Source organism: Rhinatrema bivittatum, chromosome 17 (genome assembly GCF_901001135.1).
Source record: "Rhinatrema bivittatum chromosome 17, aRhiBiv1.1, whole genome shotgun sequence".
NCBI lineage: Eukaryota > Metazoa > Chordata > Amphibia > Gymnophiona > Rhinatrematidae > Rhinatrema > Rhinatrema bivittatum.
Window position 1 is genome coordinate 39,511,159 of NC_042631.1, and position 18,258 is coordinate 39,529,416.

The 18,258-nt window shown below is 43.7% G+C and overlaps 1 protein-coding gene across 1 annotated transcript in view; it reads right to left on the bottom strand.

The window, feature by feature from the left end:
* The window catches only part of LOC115079340 (mucin-5AC-like), a 43,495-nt gene that overhangs the window by 16,951 nt on the left and 8,286 nt on the right, over positions 1-18,258 (bottom strand). Inside the window, exons 2-3 of the mRNA XM_029582828.1 lie at positions 5,331-5,756; positions 2,920-3,345 (exon numbers count right to left, since the gene is read on the bottom strand). Coding sequence (XP_029438688.1) covers positions 2,920-3,345; positions 5,331-5,756 — 852 coding nt within the window. The remainder of the gene's footprint in view (positions 1-2,919; positions 3,346-5,330; positions 5,757-18,258) is intronic.

The window sequence follows — 18,258 nt, forward strand, 5'->3', positions numbered from 1 at the left end:
CAAATCTTTTAACGCTGAGTTTAACTAAACTTTCCTCTGCGTCTGCATCATTCCATACGATGCACAGGTTCTGCTCCCTACACATGTTTCCTATGCGTTCCCTTAGATGCCTTTTCTTCCATCAAAGGCCTCTTCAATATATCTCTTCTGCTGCCTCTCGTAGCCAGCATTCTTCTAATGTTGAACTGGGATGGGGTTCAGTATTCTTTTCCCCACTCCCTGACTGAGATCAGTATGCTTCCCATACTTCTCAATCCATCATATCAGTAACCTTTTATTCCCTCACCAGTCAGTCCCAAATCATAGACTTACTGATGTTCTTAGGTTCTGGTAGCGTCACAAAACCTTCTAAACATAAATCTTGCCGTTTAATATGGCAGGCTTTACCTCCTGACGCTAAAAAAAAAAAAAAGAGGTATTACCCCTTTTACTTTTCCACCATTTTTTCTTACTCCCTCGGATTCTGTTCTCCAGACATCCTCCACATAGATACACCTTTCTCTTAGGAGGTGTATCGTTTTGGGAGTTGGGTTCCCGTTTTCGGTAATCCTCTCTGAGTCGGCTTACCATGGATTATCCACTGATCAAGCCGCCTCTATTTCTCTAATCACGGAATGAACATATATATTCTCCTTATAAGTCTCATACATTCTACGTTTGAGCCTTTCCATTCCTCTCTTCCACAGTTTGGCAAGGGAACTTCTTTCCCTCTTAATGTCATTCCTGCCAGCAGGGTCCGTGAGTTATGCACTCTTTCCATACTCACCTGACTCCGTTCTTCTGCCACTGAGTAGTTCTACGCATTCAACTTTCTATCCTTTTCAGGTAGATGTTGTATCTCCTTTCCTCAGGAAATACTCTATTAATTTTTCCTAACCTCTCTCTCTCGCCCTAGGGAGAGACTGGGTTTTCCACATTCCTGGACAGTAATGCTGCGCTTACATTCTATCTACATTGCACTGCATTCCATGTGAATTCCACTTGACTCTTTCCTTCATGCAAGGGTCAAGCTGCTACTTCCAGTGGCCACACAGACCTAATCCTTCTGATTAAGTGGTCTATATTTCCTTTCCTACCAACAAGCAGACATTTCACTACAACACTGTGGGTATCCACATATTGTTGTGTCCGTCTTAGCCTTAACAGCTTCCCTTTGGTTACTGCTGCTTGTACTTTTTTATCAGGTTGCAGCCTGGAGTCCTCTCCATACCTTCGCAGCCTATTATTGCTTACATTTGACTAGCCGGCATGCTCCATGTTTGGCCAGTCCGCCTACTCTTACTTTTTTCAATTCACTACCCAACATCCTTCCACGAACCCATTATGGTGTTGCGGATGCCCTCCGTTCCCATTTCCACCTCAGTCGTTACGCCTTTGCGCATCTGCGGTGTATCTGGTGCATTCCCGGGCATCCTCAGCTCGGTACTCACCCATTTGTGAGGACTACCATCCTGCTTGTCCTGTGAGAAAGCAAATGTTGCTTACCTGTTGTAACAGGTGTTCTCACAGGACAGCAGGATGTTAGTCCTCACGAAACCCGCCCGCCACCCCGCGGAGTTGGGTCTGTATACTTTTATTTTAGTTTCGCTTGCGCTTTTTAGCTATAAGACGAGACTGAGGGAGACACCTGTGGCTCACAGGGATAATTGCAGGCTGGGCATGCTCAGTGCACCCAGTGTGCCAGTGTCAGTCAAAGCTTGTTGAAACTTTGACAGAAAAGTTTTCCGTACAGGGCTCCATCCTCGATGTCACCCATTTGTGAGGACTAACATCCTGCTGTCCTGTGAGAACACCTGTTACATCAGGTAAGCAACATTTGCTTTTTCAAATGTGTGCATACGATTTCTCAGCCAATTTATCCCACCCAAAAAGCCGGTACAAAGACTGCCAGCTGTTTGTACCTGGGGGAGTTTTCAAGGGAAGATTAAGTATGGACTTTTCCTGTTTACAAATTCTATAAACTCTGAGGCCAATATTCAGAGTTACTTAAGCGGATAAGTGGGGATTTATCTAAGTGGCGGCAGCAACTGAATATCCTGTCCCGTTAAGCAGCTGCCACGTAACCAGATAACTACCTAGTAGTTAGCTGGATAAGTGGTGGGTGGGATATGGGTGTTCTGGAGAGGGAGCTCCTTATCCAGCTAACATAGCTGGATAAGTAGTGATAATCAGACTTATCTGGTTATTTTAGCTGAATAAGTTAGACCTGCTCAATAGCAGATTTATCTGGCTAACTAGCAGTTTATTCAGATATATTCAATGGCATAGTTATGCCACTAAATATTTGGTGTAAGTTAGCTGGTTAAGTCGTAGCCCACATATTTTGCACCTGTGTGACTGTCTTGAAAATTATGTCCTTTTATTCCAGGTTATTTCTAAATGAGCGCTCTATGTGAAATCCACTCTGGGGCCTGACCTCCAAGTGTAAATTTGCTATGCTCCACCTGCTGGCCCGCCTGAGCTCTCCTTTTTATTTTGCCGTTTTTTGAGTAGCATGGATGCTAGGCAGTCCAAACTACCTCCGAGCACTGCAGTTGGTAGCATTATCTGTAGTTCTTGTAATTCAGGCACTACTAATAATCCACAGTAAATCTTATGTTCATATCTCCTCCACAGAAACACACTGCATTAACCATAGGACTATTGGGCCAACCTGGAAAATGTTAACTACTTAGAAGTCTGTTAACCTCTAAATTAACCCTATGGTGGTTAACAAATTGGTCACCCTTGTTTGAAAATACCTGGGTTTGAAAATACAAAGGTTAAAATGGAATATTTTAACCTTTGAAGGATATCTTACCTACCACGTTTTAATCTTCTGCTGAGAGTAGTTACATTTCTTTTTTGGGGGAGGGTGGGAGGAGAGAGTGGGGAAAAGTTGTAGGGATATAATTTGCAAACATGAACCGAAAGCCTTACCTTGCTGAGTTGATGACACACTGGTGGGAGAAGCAAAGGCTAGAGCTGATGATTGCCTGTTTTGAACACCTCTTGTGGGTGGCATGGTTAAAGAGGTTAAGTTTTTTTTGGGATCACATGGGCAGCATAAAACTTTAATCTTGTAATCTAAGCACTTTTGGGGGTATTGGTCCTTGTTGTGGCATGTTAGTCCAGCAGTGACATTGCACTCTACCTTGTAGTACATGTGCTGCAGTGGAATATAAGGGAACCTCACTGATCTGCAGAGCACAGCTCTGGGAGCTCTGCAGACTTCGTATCCACGTGCTCTTATGTTAGCAAACGTCTCAAAGTCTCCATCGTCGGAGCTGCTGCTGGGAGTGTGGACATTATACCATTTGGACCATGTGCAGGCTCTGTCATCGCAGGACGTGTTGGTGTGATATTCTGTGGAAAAGAAAATCTTAAATCGTGAGTGACTTGTTTTCTTGAAGTATATTACATTGTCTTTAGAGCATATTGCTTTTGGGATGTTTGGATAGCGGATTTTTTTGGATCAATCCCTGTTCTCCTATTAAGAAGCTGACCCAATCTTGGAAAACATTTGTGTCTTGTCTCTTTTCCCCTCTCACCACTGCTGTGACTCCTTGTTTGTAAGAAACCACATTACCCCTCCCCCCCAGACGGATTTAGAATTTTGCCATCCCTAGATACGTTTGGTGCTGTCATCCCCTACCATTACCATCTCCTGTAGCAGGGGTCGGCAACTCTGGTCCTTGAGTGACACAAACAGGCCTGGTTTTCAGGACATCCACAATGAAAATGCATGAGATATATTTACATGCAATGGAATGGTAGTTGTCATAAAGCCTCTGTATCGCTTCATGGTGAGGCCGCGCCTTGAATACTGTATGTAATTCTGGTCACCACATCTCAAAAAAGATATAGTTTCACTGGAGAAAGTGCAGAGAAATGCAACCAAAATAAGGGGCATGGAATGGCTTCTCTATGAGGAAAGGCTAAAGAGGTTAGGGCTGTTCAGTTTGGAGAAGAGAAGACTGAGGGGGGGGGGGGGGGGGGGGGATATGATAGAGGTCTACAAAATCATAAAAAGACTTGAACAGGTTAATGTAAATTGGTTATTTACTCTCTCAGATAATAGGAGTAGGGGGCATTCCATGAAGTTAGCAAGTAGCTCATTTAAAACAAATTGATGAAAATGTTTTTATTTAGCACATAATTAAGCTCTGGAATTTATTGCCAGAGGAAGTGGTTATGGCAGTTAGTGTAACTGGGTTTAAAAAAGGTTTGGATAAGTTCCTAGAGGAGAATTCCATAAACTGCTATTAATTAATAAGCAATAGTAGCTTGAGATCTATTTAAGTTTGGGTACTTGCCAGGTACTTGTGACTTGGATTGGCCACTGTTGGAAGCAGGATGCTGGTCTTGATGGACCCTTGGTCTGACCCAGCATAGCATATCTTATGTTCTTGAGAATTGTGTTCAGATCTGGTCACCCCCCCATTAAAACAGCTGTAGTGGAACTAGAAAAGGCACCAAGAAAGGCAGCAAAATGATAGAGGAGATGGGATGGGATAGCTTCCCTGTGAAGTCTAAAGAGATTAGAGCTCTTCAGCTTGGAAAAAGAGACTGGACAGGGGCGATGGCAGGTTTATAAAATCCTGAGTTGAGTAGAATGGATAAATATTTATTCTTTCAGATACTACAAGGACTAGGAGACACTTCATGAAAATAACTTGCAGCAGATTTAAAACAAATTGGAGGGAAGATTTTTTTTCTCACTTTAATACACAATTAAGCTTGCAATTTGCTGCTGGAGGATAGGTCAAGGCATCTAGCACCACAGTGTTTGAAAGTGGTTTGGACAAGTTTCTGAAAAAAAAGTCCATAAACCATCATTAGTCAGGTGGACTTGGGGAGAGCCACTGCTTATCCTTGCTAGTGGGCAACAAGAAATTAATCTGCTTTCTAGGATTGGCTGGGTACTTCTTAGAGCAATGTTTCTCAATCTTTTCAAGCCCGAGGTGCACCAGTCTCCAAGGGGACGGCAATGCAAACATGGAGATGAATTGTTTAAAAAAATTATTACATATTCCACTGTTCGTTGGTGAGTTACATAAAAAAAAATCCATAAATTTACAAAGAAATGTGTAAATGATCAGACCAGCGACGAATCAATCTCATTAATAAACATATCAAATGCTAACACTCAAACATCAGTTTAAATAAATGTGTCTTCAGTTGTTTCCTAAAAGATTTATGGCATGAGATGAAAGGGAGCTATGCTGGTGAGGTGTTTTAAAAAGTGGGACCAGCCTTCTCTCGAGCCGCAGACAGATGGACCAGTTTTGAAGGTTCCATGGGGGCAAGTTGTAGGGATATAATTTGCAAACATGAGCCGAAAGCCTTACCTTGCTGAGTTGATGACACACTGGTGGGAGAAGCAAAGGCTACAGCTGATGATTGCCAGGTTCGAACACCTCTTGTGGGTGGCACGGTTAAAGCGGTTAAGTTATTTTTGTGATCACATGGGCAGCATAAAACTTTAATCTTGTAATCTAAGCACTTCTGAGGGTATTGGTCCTTGTTGTGGCATGTTAGTCCAGCAGTGACATTGCACTCTACCTTGTAGTACATGTGCTGCAGTGGAATGTAAGGGAACTTCACTGATCTGCAGAGCACAGCTCTGGGAGCTCTGCAGACTTCGTATCCGCGTGCTCTTATGTTAGCAAACGTCTCAAAGTCTCCATCGTCGGAGCTGCTGCTGGGAGTGTGGACATTATACCATTTGGACCATGTGCAGGCTCTGTCATCGCAGGACGTGTTGGTTTGAATTGCTGTGGAAAAGAAAATATGTTAAATCATGAGTGTCTTATTTTCTTGAAGTATATTAAATTGTCTTTGGAACATATTGCTTTTGGGATGTTTGGATAGTAGATTTGTTTTGGATCAATCCCTGCTTTCCTATGAAGGAGCTGACCCAATTTTGGAGAAACCTTTGCGTTTTGTCCCTATCCCCACTCTCACCACTGCTAGTTTCTTGTTTTCCTCTGTTTCAGACCGATACAGTACAATGCGCTCCGACAGAGTGCACTGTTAACCTGCCCTTGGACGCGCATTTCCCTTACCCCTTAGTAAGGGGCGGAAAACGCGCGTCCAACCCACGGCACCTAATAGCGCCCTGAACATGCAAATGCATGTTGATGGCCCTATTAGGTATGTGCGCGGGATACAGTAAGTAAAATGTGTAGCCAAGCCGCACATTTTACTTTCAGAAATTAGCGCCTACCCAAAGGTAGGAGCTAATTTCTCCAGGCACCGGGAAAGTGCACAGAAAAGCAGTAAAAACTGCTTTTCTGTGCACCCTCCAACTTAATATCATAGCGATATTAAGTCTGAGGTCCCGAAGGGTGTAAAAAGTATAAAAAAAACCCCAAACATTTAAATTGGGCTGGCAGCTGTCGAGCCGAAAACTGGACGCTCAATTTTGCCGGCGTCCGGTTTCCGAGCCCGTGGCTGTCAGCGGGCTCGAGAATCGACGCCGGCAAAATTGAGCGTCGGCTGTCAAACCCGCTGACAGCCACCGCTCCGGGTCAAAAGGAGGAGCTAGGGACACGCTAGCGCCTCCTTTTGCCCGTTTCTACCGCACCACCTAATTTACATATTGAATCGCGCGCGCTGGCGAGTGGCCGGTGCGCGCGCCGGGAGAGTGGGTGTTCGTCCGCTCTCCCACGTTTTTACTGAATCAGTTATAACCCCTGCACCCTCCCCCCCCCTCCCCCTGCCGGGAAGGATTTAGAATTTCATCACTCCAGACACTTTTGTTTTTTTTTTGTTTGTTTTTTTTTTATTTATACTTTATTAAGAAACAGCACAACCAGTTCAACACCAATGGATTACATAGTACAAAATCAAACACTTTGCCAATTGCTGATTAACAGTAATCCTCCTTACCAACAGTAAGAGTGATAAACACCAACAAGACACTTTTGGTGCTGTCACGCCCCCCTCCCCACCTCCTATAGGGTCAGTTACAGGGTAGCAGAGGCCTGTTCCCTGCTGAATGAGCCTTCTGTGCATTCCATAAGGCCAAAACTAGTTTATTTGTTGCATTTATATTGAGCTACATCTAAAAATATAAAACTAAATTCCATACACTTGTTTAAAAATGTTTTAAGTTTCCTTTTAAAAAAAAAAACCCGTATATTCCTTTCTCTTTGGTTCCACCATCCAATGCATTCCAAACCACAAACCCTATCAGAGAAAACGCCCTATTTCTAGTATCCTGAAAATGGTAATATCTGTAATTTGGAACTGTCAACAGATTTTGGTCGGCTGAGCAGAGAGCACCTCCACAAGTATAAGCCTCTACCAAGTCTGCCAAAGTTTACCCCTTCACATAAACCATTTTATAAAGCAGAGTCTGAACCTTAAAACGTATCCTTTCTGCAACAGGTAACCAATGTAATCTTTTCAAAGTGAGTGTAATAAACTCATGATGATTCACCTCTGTGAGCACTCTCCTCATTCCATTCTGTATCAGTTTCAGCACTCTAGTCAACTTTTTTTAAAGTAAGCCTATGATTAGAGTATAACAATAATCTAGTTGACTGATCCCAAGACCCTGCACAAGAGCAGACTCTGATAATGAATTCACCTGATGAAATAATTTTCATTTTCCAAAAGAAAACTTCGCAACCATCTTCACATCTTGATTTGTAGTTAAATCTGAATTTATTAACACTGTGCCATAGAAACTATTGGAATAACAGTTATCTCCAAAAACTATTTCATTGTCCTCCATACTTATATCACCTCTACCTATGCCTTTCTCTGAGGACAAGCAGGATGGTAGTCATAGTCATTTGATGGAGCCCTGATACAGAAAATTTCAGTTTCTAGAACTTTGACTAGATACACCGAGCATGCCCAGCATGCCCTATACCACGTGTCCACATGGGTTCCCTCTCCAGTATCTTTTTCCATGGAGCTGTAAGCCTCGTGGTGTGAGAGAGATCTCTTTTGCCTGTTTTTGGCCTTGTGGAAAACTTATCCTTATGGTTTTTGTGGGTTTTTTTCAGTGTTATTCCTTCACCAGGTCCCTCTTGGTGTCTTCCCATAGTGCTTCTAGTCAGGATTTTTGGCGATTCAGGTAAGTTTCCTTTTGCAGTCTATTTCCCATGGCTGTAGTGCATTCGTGCCCGTCAGCTATTGCCACTCTGCCGCCATTGTTTTTGATTTATGTCCCTTTTGTTTCATCCAACATGGCCTCACGTGGTTTTCAGTGATGCATCCAGTGCCTGAGAACTATGTCCATCACTAATCCACATGAAAGATATGTCCTCTGCCTGGGGGCATCGCATGATGTCCGAGGTTGCCACTTATGTCCCCAGATGACCCCAAAGGGGCGACGGGTTTGACTCAATACCTAAGGCCTCTCCCTACCGATATGGTGGTCATTGCTGGTTCCTCCAAGAAGTCCACTGAGGCTGGCAGAGACCCAGAGGCCTGTAGCCCCCTATCCAGTTTTACCAGTGCCTGCACCTCTGGACGAAGGCTGAGCACTTAGGGACCCATCCCATGTAGCTTACAGTGAGGATGAGGACCCATGTGACCCCTGGGGGGGATGATGCTTCGGAGTCCTCTTCCAAGGGTCTCTCATCAGACCCTTCACCAGAAGAGTGAAGGAAGTCTCTGCCTGAGGATTTGAACTTTGCAGGGTTTGTGAGGGTAATGCTGGAAGCCATCCCATTTCAGTTGTTAATGGAGCAGAATGCCAGGCACAAAATGTTTGAAATCCTTCAGTTCATGGAGCCTCCTAAGGAGATCATGACTGTCCTGGTGCACAAGATCCTTAAGTAGCTGCTGCTGAAGACATGAGAACACCCCCTCATAGTGCCTTCCTTTAATAAATAGGCAGACAGGGTCTATCTCAGCCAGAAGGCTCCTGGATTCAATAAGCGTCAAATCCGCCCACAAGAGGGCCAATCTCAGTCTCTCACCTCGGCACCCTCTGGGAAGGACCACAGAGCGATGGATGCTCTTGGAAGGAAGGTATTTCAAGGCGCCATGCTCATTGCTCACATCATTGCATACCAGCTCTTCATGAGCCAGTACTCGCGGAACATCTGGAAGCAGGTGCAGGAGGTGACTGAGCAGCTGCCTCAGCATTAGGAGACACCCTCACGTCATTGGTGCATAAGGGCCTGGAGTGTGGAAAACATAAGGTCTGAGTGACCTACAATGTTTTTGAGATGGCATTGAGAGTTTCTGCAGCAGGAATTAGCGTCCGCAGAATGGCATGGCTGTGGACCTTGGATCTCCATCCAGAGGTACAGGAACAACTTAACAACGTGCCATATACTGGGGAGAATCTCTTTGGAGATAGGGTGAGGGAAGCTGTGGCCCAACTTTGGGACCACCATGGAACCCTCCCAACAACTCTCTGCCAGCACACCCAACCCGTCCTCTTCGGAGAGGCCGGCAAGACAGGGAGAAAGGAACTCTTTCTTTCACCAAAGGAAGTACTATCCTCCACCCCTTCGCTCCTGTCAAAATCATCAGGCTCTTGCACTGTCCCAGGCAGCAGAGAGGCCCCAAGCCTCAGCCGGCACCTCAGTTAACTCAGGGCCAGGGTTTTGACTGGGTGATAGGGAGCCTAGGCCTGTTGCCCATACCCGGGACATTGGACACTTCGATCAGGGGCAGGCTGTGGTTCTTTGCGAACCAGTGGCCCAGTATAACCTAGGACCAGTGGGTTCTTTCCATCTGTCAAGGGTACCAATTTAATCTATTGGGTGTCCCACCAAATTTCCCTTCGAGCCCATTTTGAGGGGCAGTAGTGCATCAGGAGGTACTGCTAATGGAGCTCTCTTTCCTCTTGATGGCCAGAGCGGTCAAGTCCATACCACCAGGGCAAAGAGGGTGGGTAATCTACTCTAAGTACTTTCTGATTCCAAAGAGAATAGGATGACTCCATCCCATCCTAGACTTAAGAAAAGTTCAAGATGGTTGCCCTGGGCACCTTGATCCCACTTTTACAAAAAGGGGTCTGGCTAGGCTCCCTTGATCTAAAGACGCATACACTCATATTGAGATCTTTCCCGGTCACAGGAACTGTCTCTGATTTGTGTGGGAAAACAGCGCTTCCAGTACCGGGTGTTGCCGTATCAGCCCCATGAGATTTCACGAAATGCTTAGCAGCACATCTCTGCAGGCTGAGAGTATATGTTTTCCCATATATGGACAATTGGCTGGTCCTGAGTACATCTCAGGCAGAGGCTGCTGGATGTTGGAGCCACTAGGTTTTGTCATCAACCAGTCGAAGTCCCATCTCAGCCCACTTCAATTGGACACAGTTCAGGCCAAGGCTTCCTGCTCGTCAAAGAGCCATCATCTTGACAACCATCATGGTAGAGATTCAGCAGGGCAAACAGGTAATAGCCTGGCACATGTTGAGGCTATTGGGGTACATGGCCACAACCGTCCATGTACTCCCTTGGCACATTTACCAATGTGCAGATCAGAATGGACCCTGAGGTTGCAGTGGCATCAGGCCATTCAGAGCCTCCAGGATTGTATCCGAGTCAGCCCATCTCTCTGGGACTCATTGTCACCCTACCCAAATTGTCCTAACCATGGATGCAACCACCCTGGGCTTGGGGGCTCATGTAGATGGGCTCAGTACCCAGGGTCTCTGGGCCGTTCAAGAACACTCTTGTCAAATCAAATTCCTGGAGCTTTGGCCTTTCAGGTACGTGCTATGGGCTTTCAGAGATCGGCTATCCAACAAAGTTTTCCTGATCCAGACAGACAACCAGGTAGCTATGTGGTATGTTTACAAGCAGGGCAAAATGGGATCATTCCTCCTGTGTCAGGAAGTGGGCCAGATCTGGTTATGGGCCCTGTCCCACTGGATGGTGCTCAGGGCCATGTACCTGCCTGGGGCAGAGAAAGTGGTAGCAGGCAGGCTGAGTCAAACCTTTAGACCCCATGAGTGGTCCCTGGACCAGGTGGTAGGGAATTGGATATTCCACCTCTAGGGGAGCCCAGACATAGATCTATTCATGTCACTTTGCAACAGGAAGGTGCCTTGGTTCTGCTCCCTATATAGGTTAGATGCAAACTACCCTTAGATGCCCTTGCCTGTCATTGGGACAAGGGTCTTCTATAAGCATATCCTCTGCTTCCCTTAGTAGCAAAGACTCTCTGGAAGCTTTGCAAAGTCTATGATCCTCATAGTCCCTTATTGGCCGAGACAGGTCTGGTTTCCACTCCTACAGGAGTTGTCCATCTGGAGACAGATCAGTATGGGGACTTCCCCAGATCTCATCATGCAAGATCGAGCTCTGCACAGTTTGGACTTCAAGCGAGCCTTAGCCTTCTACCTGGAGTGGATAGAAGCCCAAAGACAGTTGACCCAACTTTTTATTTCTTTTGATAGGAATAGGTTGGGTGTTGCCAATGCCAAACACACTATCCAATTGGCTAGCAGATTGCATCTTCTTCTATTATGCCCAGGCGGGATGGCATTTTGGGGCTCATGTTAAGGCTTATTCTGTCAGAGCCCTGGCAGCATCAGTGGCCCCACTTGTAAGCAGTTCCCATGGAGGAGATCTGCAAGGCTGCAAAGTGGAATTCTTTCCACACATTCGCATCTCACTAATCTGGATAGGGATGGCCAATGTGACAGTATGTTTGGCTATTCTGTCCTTTGGAACCTGTTTGAGGTACATAACCCAACTCTCCCACCTAGGGCCCATTGTTTGGGTTCAGGCTGTCTCTCCTCTCTGGTTTTTTTTTTTTTTTTACAAAGTAATATTCACTTTGTCAGTAACATAGGAAACATACATTTTCACACAGAAAAATTATAATATACCAAAGGAAAGAAAAACATCATCCATTTATACTTAGACCACAATATTCTGGGAGTAGATATTAGAGATCCAGACTAGAGGAGCAATACTAGAAAAACATTTCCAGGAAAATAGCATTTACATGAAGTTATCCTATCTAACTAATTACTCCTGAGATATGGGGCTTACTTGAGGAGAGGAGGTAGGGAGCTCACATTTACGAGAATCCAAAAAAGTTTTTAAATGTTCAGGAAGAAAATATATATAAATTTCACTATTTAATTTCAGAATACATTTACAAGGAAATTTTAACCAAAATGTTGCTCCAATTGATTGGGCTTCCTGTCGTAATGACAGGAAGCCTTTCCTCCTCTCCTGTGTAGACCTTGCTAGGTCTGGGAAAATCTGTATAAATTGACCATGAAAATTAACCCTTAAATTTTGAAAATAGCAACACATAACATAACTAAGATCAGGTTCATATACAAAGGAAATCAATAAGGTGGCTCTTTCTATTATTTCTACTGTAGAGGACTCTAAAAATTGTGTTAGATTTTGTAAATCTAATTGATGTTGATTCTCATTAGTTCCCCTAACATTTCGCAATGGCAAGAAATAAACTCTATTAAACAATGGCATCTTTTCTGATGGAATCTTCAAAATTTCAGAGAAATATCTCTTTAACGTAATTCTGGGCTGTTCTCCAATGATTTTGGGGAAATTTAGAAGCCTAAGATTGAGTCGCCTTAGGCGGTTATCTAAATATTCTATTCTTCTATTTATCGATTGTTGTTCTTTTATAATCGTGGACTGTACTTCTAGCCCTTTTTTTGTACTATCTTCTAATCCTTGAATTCGAGTATTATATTCTTGCCATTTTGTATTATATTCTAAGGAAATATTGTCCACCTTCTGTACACATGTTGCTATTTGTTGAGAACATTTTTTCACATCAGACCCAAGCTGTGCCACAAGCCTCCATAGGGAGTCTAATGTCACAACAGCTGGTTTTGGAAATAAATTCTCTGAATCAATTTCAGAAGAAGAAAATATAGCCGCATTGACATTATCCTCCTGATTCATCGCTGATGCCTCCCTTACAGATTCCCTGGTTTCACCCTCTGGCAGCTCTATTGATCTTATAGGTTCATTGGTTGCCAAAACCATTTCTGGGATTATTTGTGAGGGTGTCGATGTAATTTTTCTCAGGACTGGAGGACTTAAGGTGATATCCCCAGATGAGGCAGGAGCTCCTTTTTCTGCCTCAACAACGGGTACATTTGTCACATCCATATGAGGGTAACTAACAGTATACTGCGGTATTGTACGCTGTCCTATAGGGATTGAAGGAGTAGAGGGATTTACTCTAACCTTCCCTTTTCTTTTAGGGGGCATTTCTTACAGCAAACAATCTTTACAAAGAAACATGGACAGAGCAGACACTGTTACATGCACTAATTTAATATCTCTTATCTTACCAAGAGAAGGGCTATGATAGTGGAAGTTCTTAATCTTTCCTGACTCCGTAAAATGATGTTATCTCCTGATGGCAAATTCTTGAACAAAGCCGCACGCGCCGGCGGCGGCAAGCGCTGCACTAGGGCCGCTTTTAAGGCCCCTTTGGTCCCCGTTGATGACGTCAGAGGCGGGGTCAGGAAACAGCGTCTGGGGCTCCGTTGAAGCAAGCTTTTAATTAGCTCCCGGCAATACAGGTAGGATTCCACTCACAATAGCTCACAGTCTCTCACCTCCCAGCTCTCCTCTCTGTTACCAAGAGCACTGTTATGCCTGTTGGCACCTGGTTGAGTGTCTATTGGTCCCCTTTTGTGTTGAATGAATCCCTAGCTTCAGGCTGCTTTCCATGTGTGAGGACTACTATCCTGCTTGTCCTCTGAGAAAGCAGAGTTGTTTACCTGTAACAGGTGTTCTCCTAGGACAGCAGGATATTAGTCCTCACGAAACCCACCCGTCACCCTGCGGAGTTGGGTTTCTGCTATTTTTCATTTTAATTATAATTCTATGTTACGGACTGGAGAGGGACTCCGTGTGGATGTGTGGTGTAGGGCATGCTGGGTATGCTCTGTGTGCCTAGTCAAAGTTCTAGAAACTATTTAGAAATATGTCAAAGTTCTAGAAACTTTGACATATTTTCTGCATCTGATGTCACCCATGTGTGAGGACTAACATCCAGGCAGGGGAGAAAGACTGATACTTTACGCATATCCAGCATAGCTCTCTGCTTCAACGGCAGGGGAGAAAGTCTGATATTTCACTTTCAATGCATATCCAGCATAACTCTCTGCTTCAACGGCAGGGGGAATGAAGAAAAGTGGATCTATATACAGACAACAACCAACAAGGACTGAATTATATAGTCTGGGTAAACAAATAAGCATGGGTGTAGCTAGCTTTTTGCGGTGGTTACTACCCCTAACTAAGCTAGATATTTCACTTAGATGCAGTTCCAACACTGCTCTGTACATTAATGGTGGGGGTAGAAGGGAAATAAAACCAAAAGGTTACTAAGAACCAAGAGTAACAGATAAGTATGAGAAAAAAAAAGTGCAAAGCTTGCTGGGCAGACTGGATGGGCCGTTTGGTCTTCTGCTGTCATTTCTATGTTTCTATGTCCTTGGAGAACACCTGTTTACAGGTAAGTAACTCTGCTAACACTACTGTCTTTTTAACATTTAAAACTAATCAAAATTTCCCTAACCATTCCTGAATAGCTTCCATACATTCCTTAAAACACTGCAGTGGTAGGGATCCATCCTCAAACCAAACTGCGTGTTATCTGCACAGATCCAATAAGACACTGCCAGTGAATGAAACAACTCCCCTAAAAGTTAAACAAAATCGGGGACAGTGATGATCCCTGAAGAACCTCAGACAACCCCAAAAAGAAAAAATATTCTTAAAAACCACTTGACTTCTACTGGATAAAAAGAAGAAAACCCATGAAAAGACTGATAACCCTATTGCTTGCAATTGTGATAATAAAATTGCATGATTAACTGAATGCAAGGTTGCCACTATATCCAGTTGAATTAACGAAACAGAAAAGCCCCTATCCATCTCAACAAGCAAGTGATCCATAAATGAGACTAGCAGAGTTTCAGTCCCACAATGTCTTATAAAACCCATTTGGTGGAACTAATATGCAAAGGAGCTTGATTGCTTATTGCTTTGTGAACTAGGATGGCAACCTTGAAATTTACTTAAACCACGGTCATCTACAATTTTATGATTGGACTAATAGGCAAATATGTATTAATTATGTAAAGAATACCTTGAGGCCCAGAAATCTCATCTTATGAACTCAGCGAACCAGAGTTAGTTTGACCCTCATAATAGGCTTCATCATTATAGTCTTTGAAACAACTTTAGAACTCCACCTTACATTTAATCATCGGTCAATCACTGTTCAATTTTTTTTAGGTTTTTTTTCATTTCACATTACTTGTGCAATTAAACTGTGATCCATATACTTTCACATGTTCTGTATCTATAAATAATAGCTTGAAACGAAAGTGGAAACATTCATTCAAAAGCCTGACCGCATCACTTATCTTTAGCACTAAAATGTGTTGCTGCGCTGATTAAGAAGCCTTCAGCTCTACAGAAAATGCCTTCTGCTCCGAGGAAGCTCAGCCCGACATGGGACCGTGTTTTGGGTTTCTTGCGATCCTTTCTCAAGGGCTTGTATCATATTGCGGTGGTCAATGTTCAAACATGGCGCGGTGGTGTTCCATTTCCAGTATCAGCAAGAAATCCGAAACACGGTCCCGTGTCGGGCTGAGCTTCCTCGGAACAGAAGGCATTTTCTGTAGAGCTGAAGGCTTCTTAATCAGCGCAGCAACACATTTTAGTGCTAAAGATAAGTGATGCGGTCAGGCTTTTGAATGAATGTTTCCACTTTCGTTTCAAGCTATTATTTATAGATACAGCACATGTGAAAGTATATGGATCACAGTTTAATTGCACAAGTAATGGGAAATGAAAAAAAACCTAAAAAAAATTGAACAGTGATTGACCGATGATTAAATGTAAGGCGGAGTTCTAAAGTTGTTTCAAAGACTATACGATGAAGCCTATTATGAAGGTCAAACTAACTCTGGTTCGCTGAGTTCATAAGATGAACCTTGAATTATATCCCTCATGTAAGTGGAAGACAATGTAAAAACTTAAGGTCTGGAATTATATGGCCCTGAAGCCACATCCCAGTTTGGATGTGAGCTGCTGAATTCTGCACAGACTGCAAGGGTCTAATGATAGTAGCAGGACTCCCAATGTAAACAGAATTACAATAACGGGTACAATACGAAAATCCATAGATGACAAGCCTACTAACTAACCATAGCTTATAACAGGAGTTCATAACATTTTTTTCTTGGGAATGGAAGGAGGGATCTGTTTTGTACATAACGCCTAAATTTGTCAGTATCGTATGGTCATAAGAGGTAGGGAAGCATGGCGAGACTACCAGTCTCTCTTCCAAATTCCAAAGGGGGGAATTTACATTTGAAACAATAAGCCAATTCCTTCTATATACAAGTGCAGGAGAAGGGAAAAGTTGGTGTGATGTGGGTATCTGGCTCAGTTAGTTACTTTGGTTGCTGCATGTGCTTGCAGAACTCTTCCACTGCTTCCAGCGCTCATAATGAGTTATATATATATATATATATATATATACATATATATATATATATATATATATATATATCTCCAGTGCTCAGTACACACTCTCCCTGACCCTGTACCATTCTGGGGATAAGAAGGAACTTAAAGGGGGAAGACAAGGAGGTGCTCTGTGTCCTGCACAAAGCAGGTCCCAGCTATCTATGTCCTGCAAGCTACTATTGCTTACCACACTCCTAATGCTCATACTATAGCTAGGAATTAGAGACATGTATGATTACCTGTTCTCAGAAACGAGCTCCTAAGTGTTTAACAGCCACTGCTAAAGTGCTGAGAGTAGAGCACAAGTGCTGGTCTGGATCTGAGCATCACACAATGGTGACTTTTCAGTGGCATACATGATCAGGTCTGACGGCACACTGGATTGACCACTGTCAGACAGCATGCCGGGCTCGATGGACCATTGGTTTGATCCAGCATATCACTCCTTATGTTCTTAAGGAGAGACAGGAAGAAAAGGTTGGTAACACTTTTTTTTTTATATGGAGATTTCCTGAAATGATTATAGTGCAAATGCCTTAATGTATGATCCCCAACCCAGGCCTGGAGGCAGACCTAACTGGTCTGGTTTTTGGGATATCTGTAATGAATATGCAAGAAATATTTGCATATACTGACAACCCAGTGTATGCAGATTTCTCTCATACATATTCACTGTGCCTATCCAAGAAAGCAGATCAGTTAGGTCTGCCTCCAGGACTGGGTTGGGAAACACTGTCTTAGTGATACTATTATAACCATCCGGTTTGCTGCCTAGTAATAATTCTTGAAGTGTCATGAACTCATGATCTAATTATGCATTGTGGGAGACAATGACTAAGCTTACTCTGCTTTCTAGAGCCATGCAGCAAGAGGGGTAATGACAATGTTAAGATATTCTGCAGCACAGCAATGCCCGAAATCTACTTAGATATTTGTTTGAGGAGAGGTCATCTTTTTTTTTTTTTCCCCCCCTTTCCATCTTCGAGCCCCACTCCCCAGATGGCATGCCTCAAGATCGTCTGTGGGACCCTTGCTTGCTTGAAAACTGAAAGGATAAGAACATAACATAAGAAATTGCCATGCTGGGTCAGACCAAGGGTCCATCAAGCCCAGCATCCTGTTTCCAACAGAGGCCAAAACCAGGCCACAAGAACCTGGCAATTACCCTAACACCAAGAAGATCCCATGCTACTGATGCAATTAATAGCAGTGGCTATTCCCCAAGTAAAATTGATTAATGTGTGGCAAATGGGAGTGGGCACGGTTTGGGAAATAGCCAGGAGGACAGAAGGAGGCAGACTCTTGCGGGTTCCCACACACCCACCGTTTATTTACAGAGAAAAATACAGAGCACAAAAGAGAGAGGCTGCTTACCTCTGCAGACCTTAAAGCAGTTCAGAGGAATCAAACCTAAGTAGTATGCCTGTGCACTGGCTTCCTGCCTCTTCCTTGGGGCTCTGCTAACCCTGCTGGACCTTGACTCCTTAACCTGTAGTGAGGGCGGTCTTCCTCAGCCCAAAATCCCTTACAAGGTTGGTTCTTAAGGAGCACCAGTGCAGATAGCAATGGCTTGTCCTTCAAGGTGTTCTGAGGGAGTTTCCTATACTCCCTCACAGATGCCTCAACACTGCTTTCAGCAGGGTCAACCATGATAGTCTTTCCAACAGCACATTAAGTCCATAATTAAAGGGCTTTATTTTAAGCTTCCTATTTCACATGGCCTTAAACCTCTACTGGGTGCTGCTGAGTTTCAATCTATCGTACAGGCGACTTGACTAATACAAATTACCTTTTTTATGTTCAT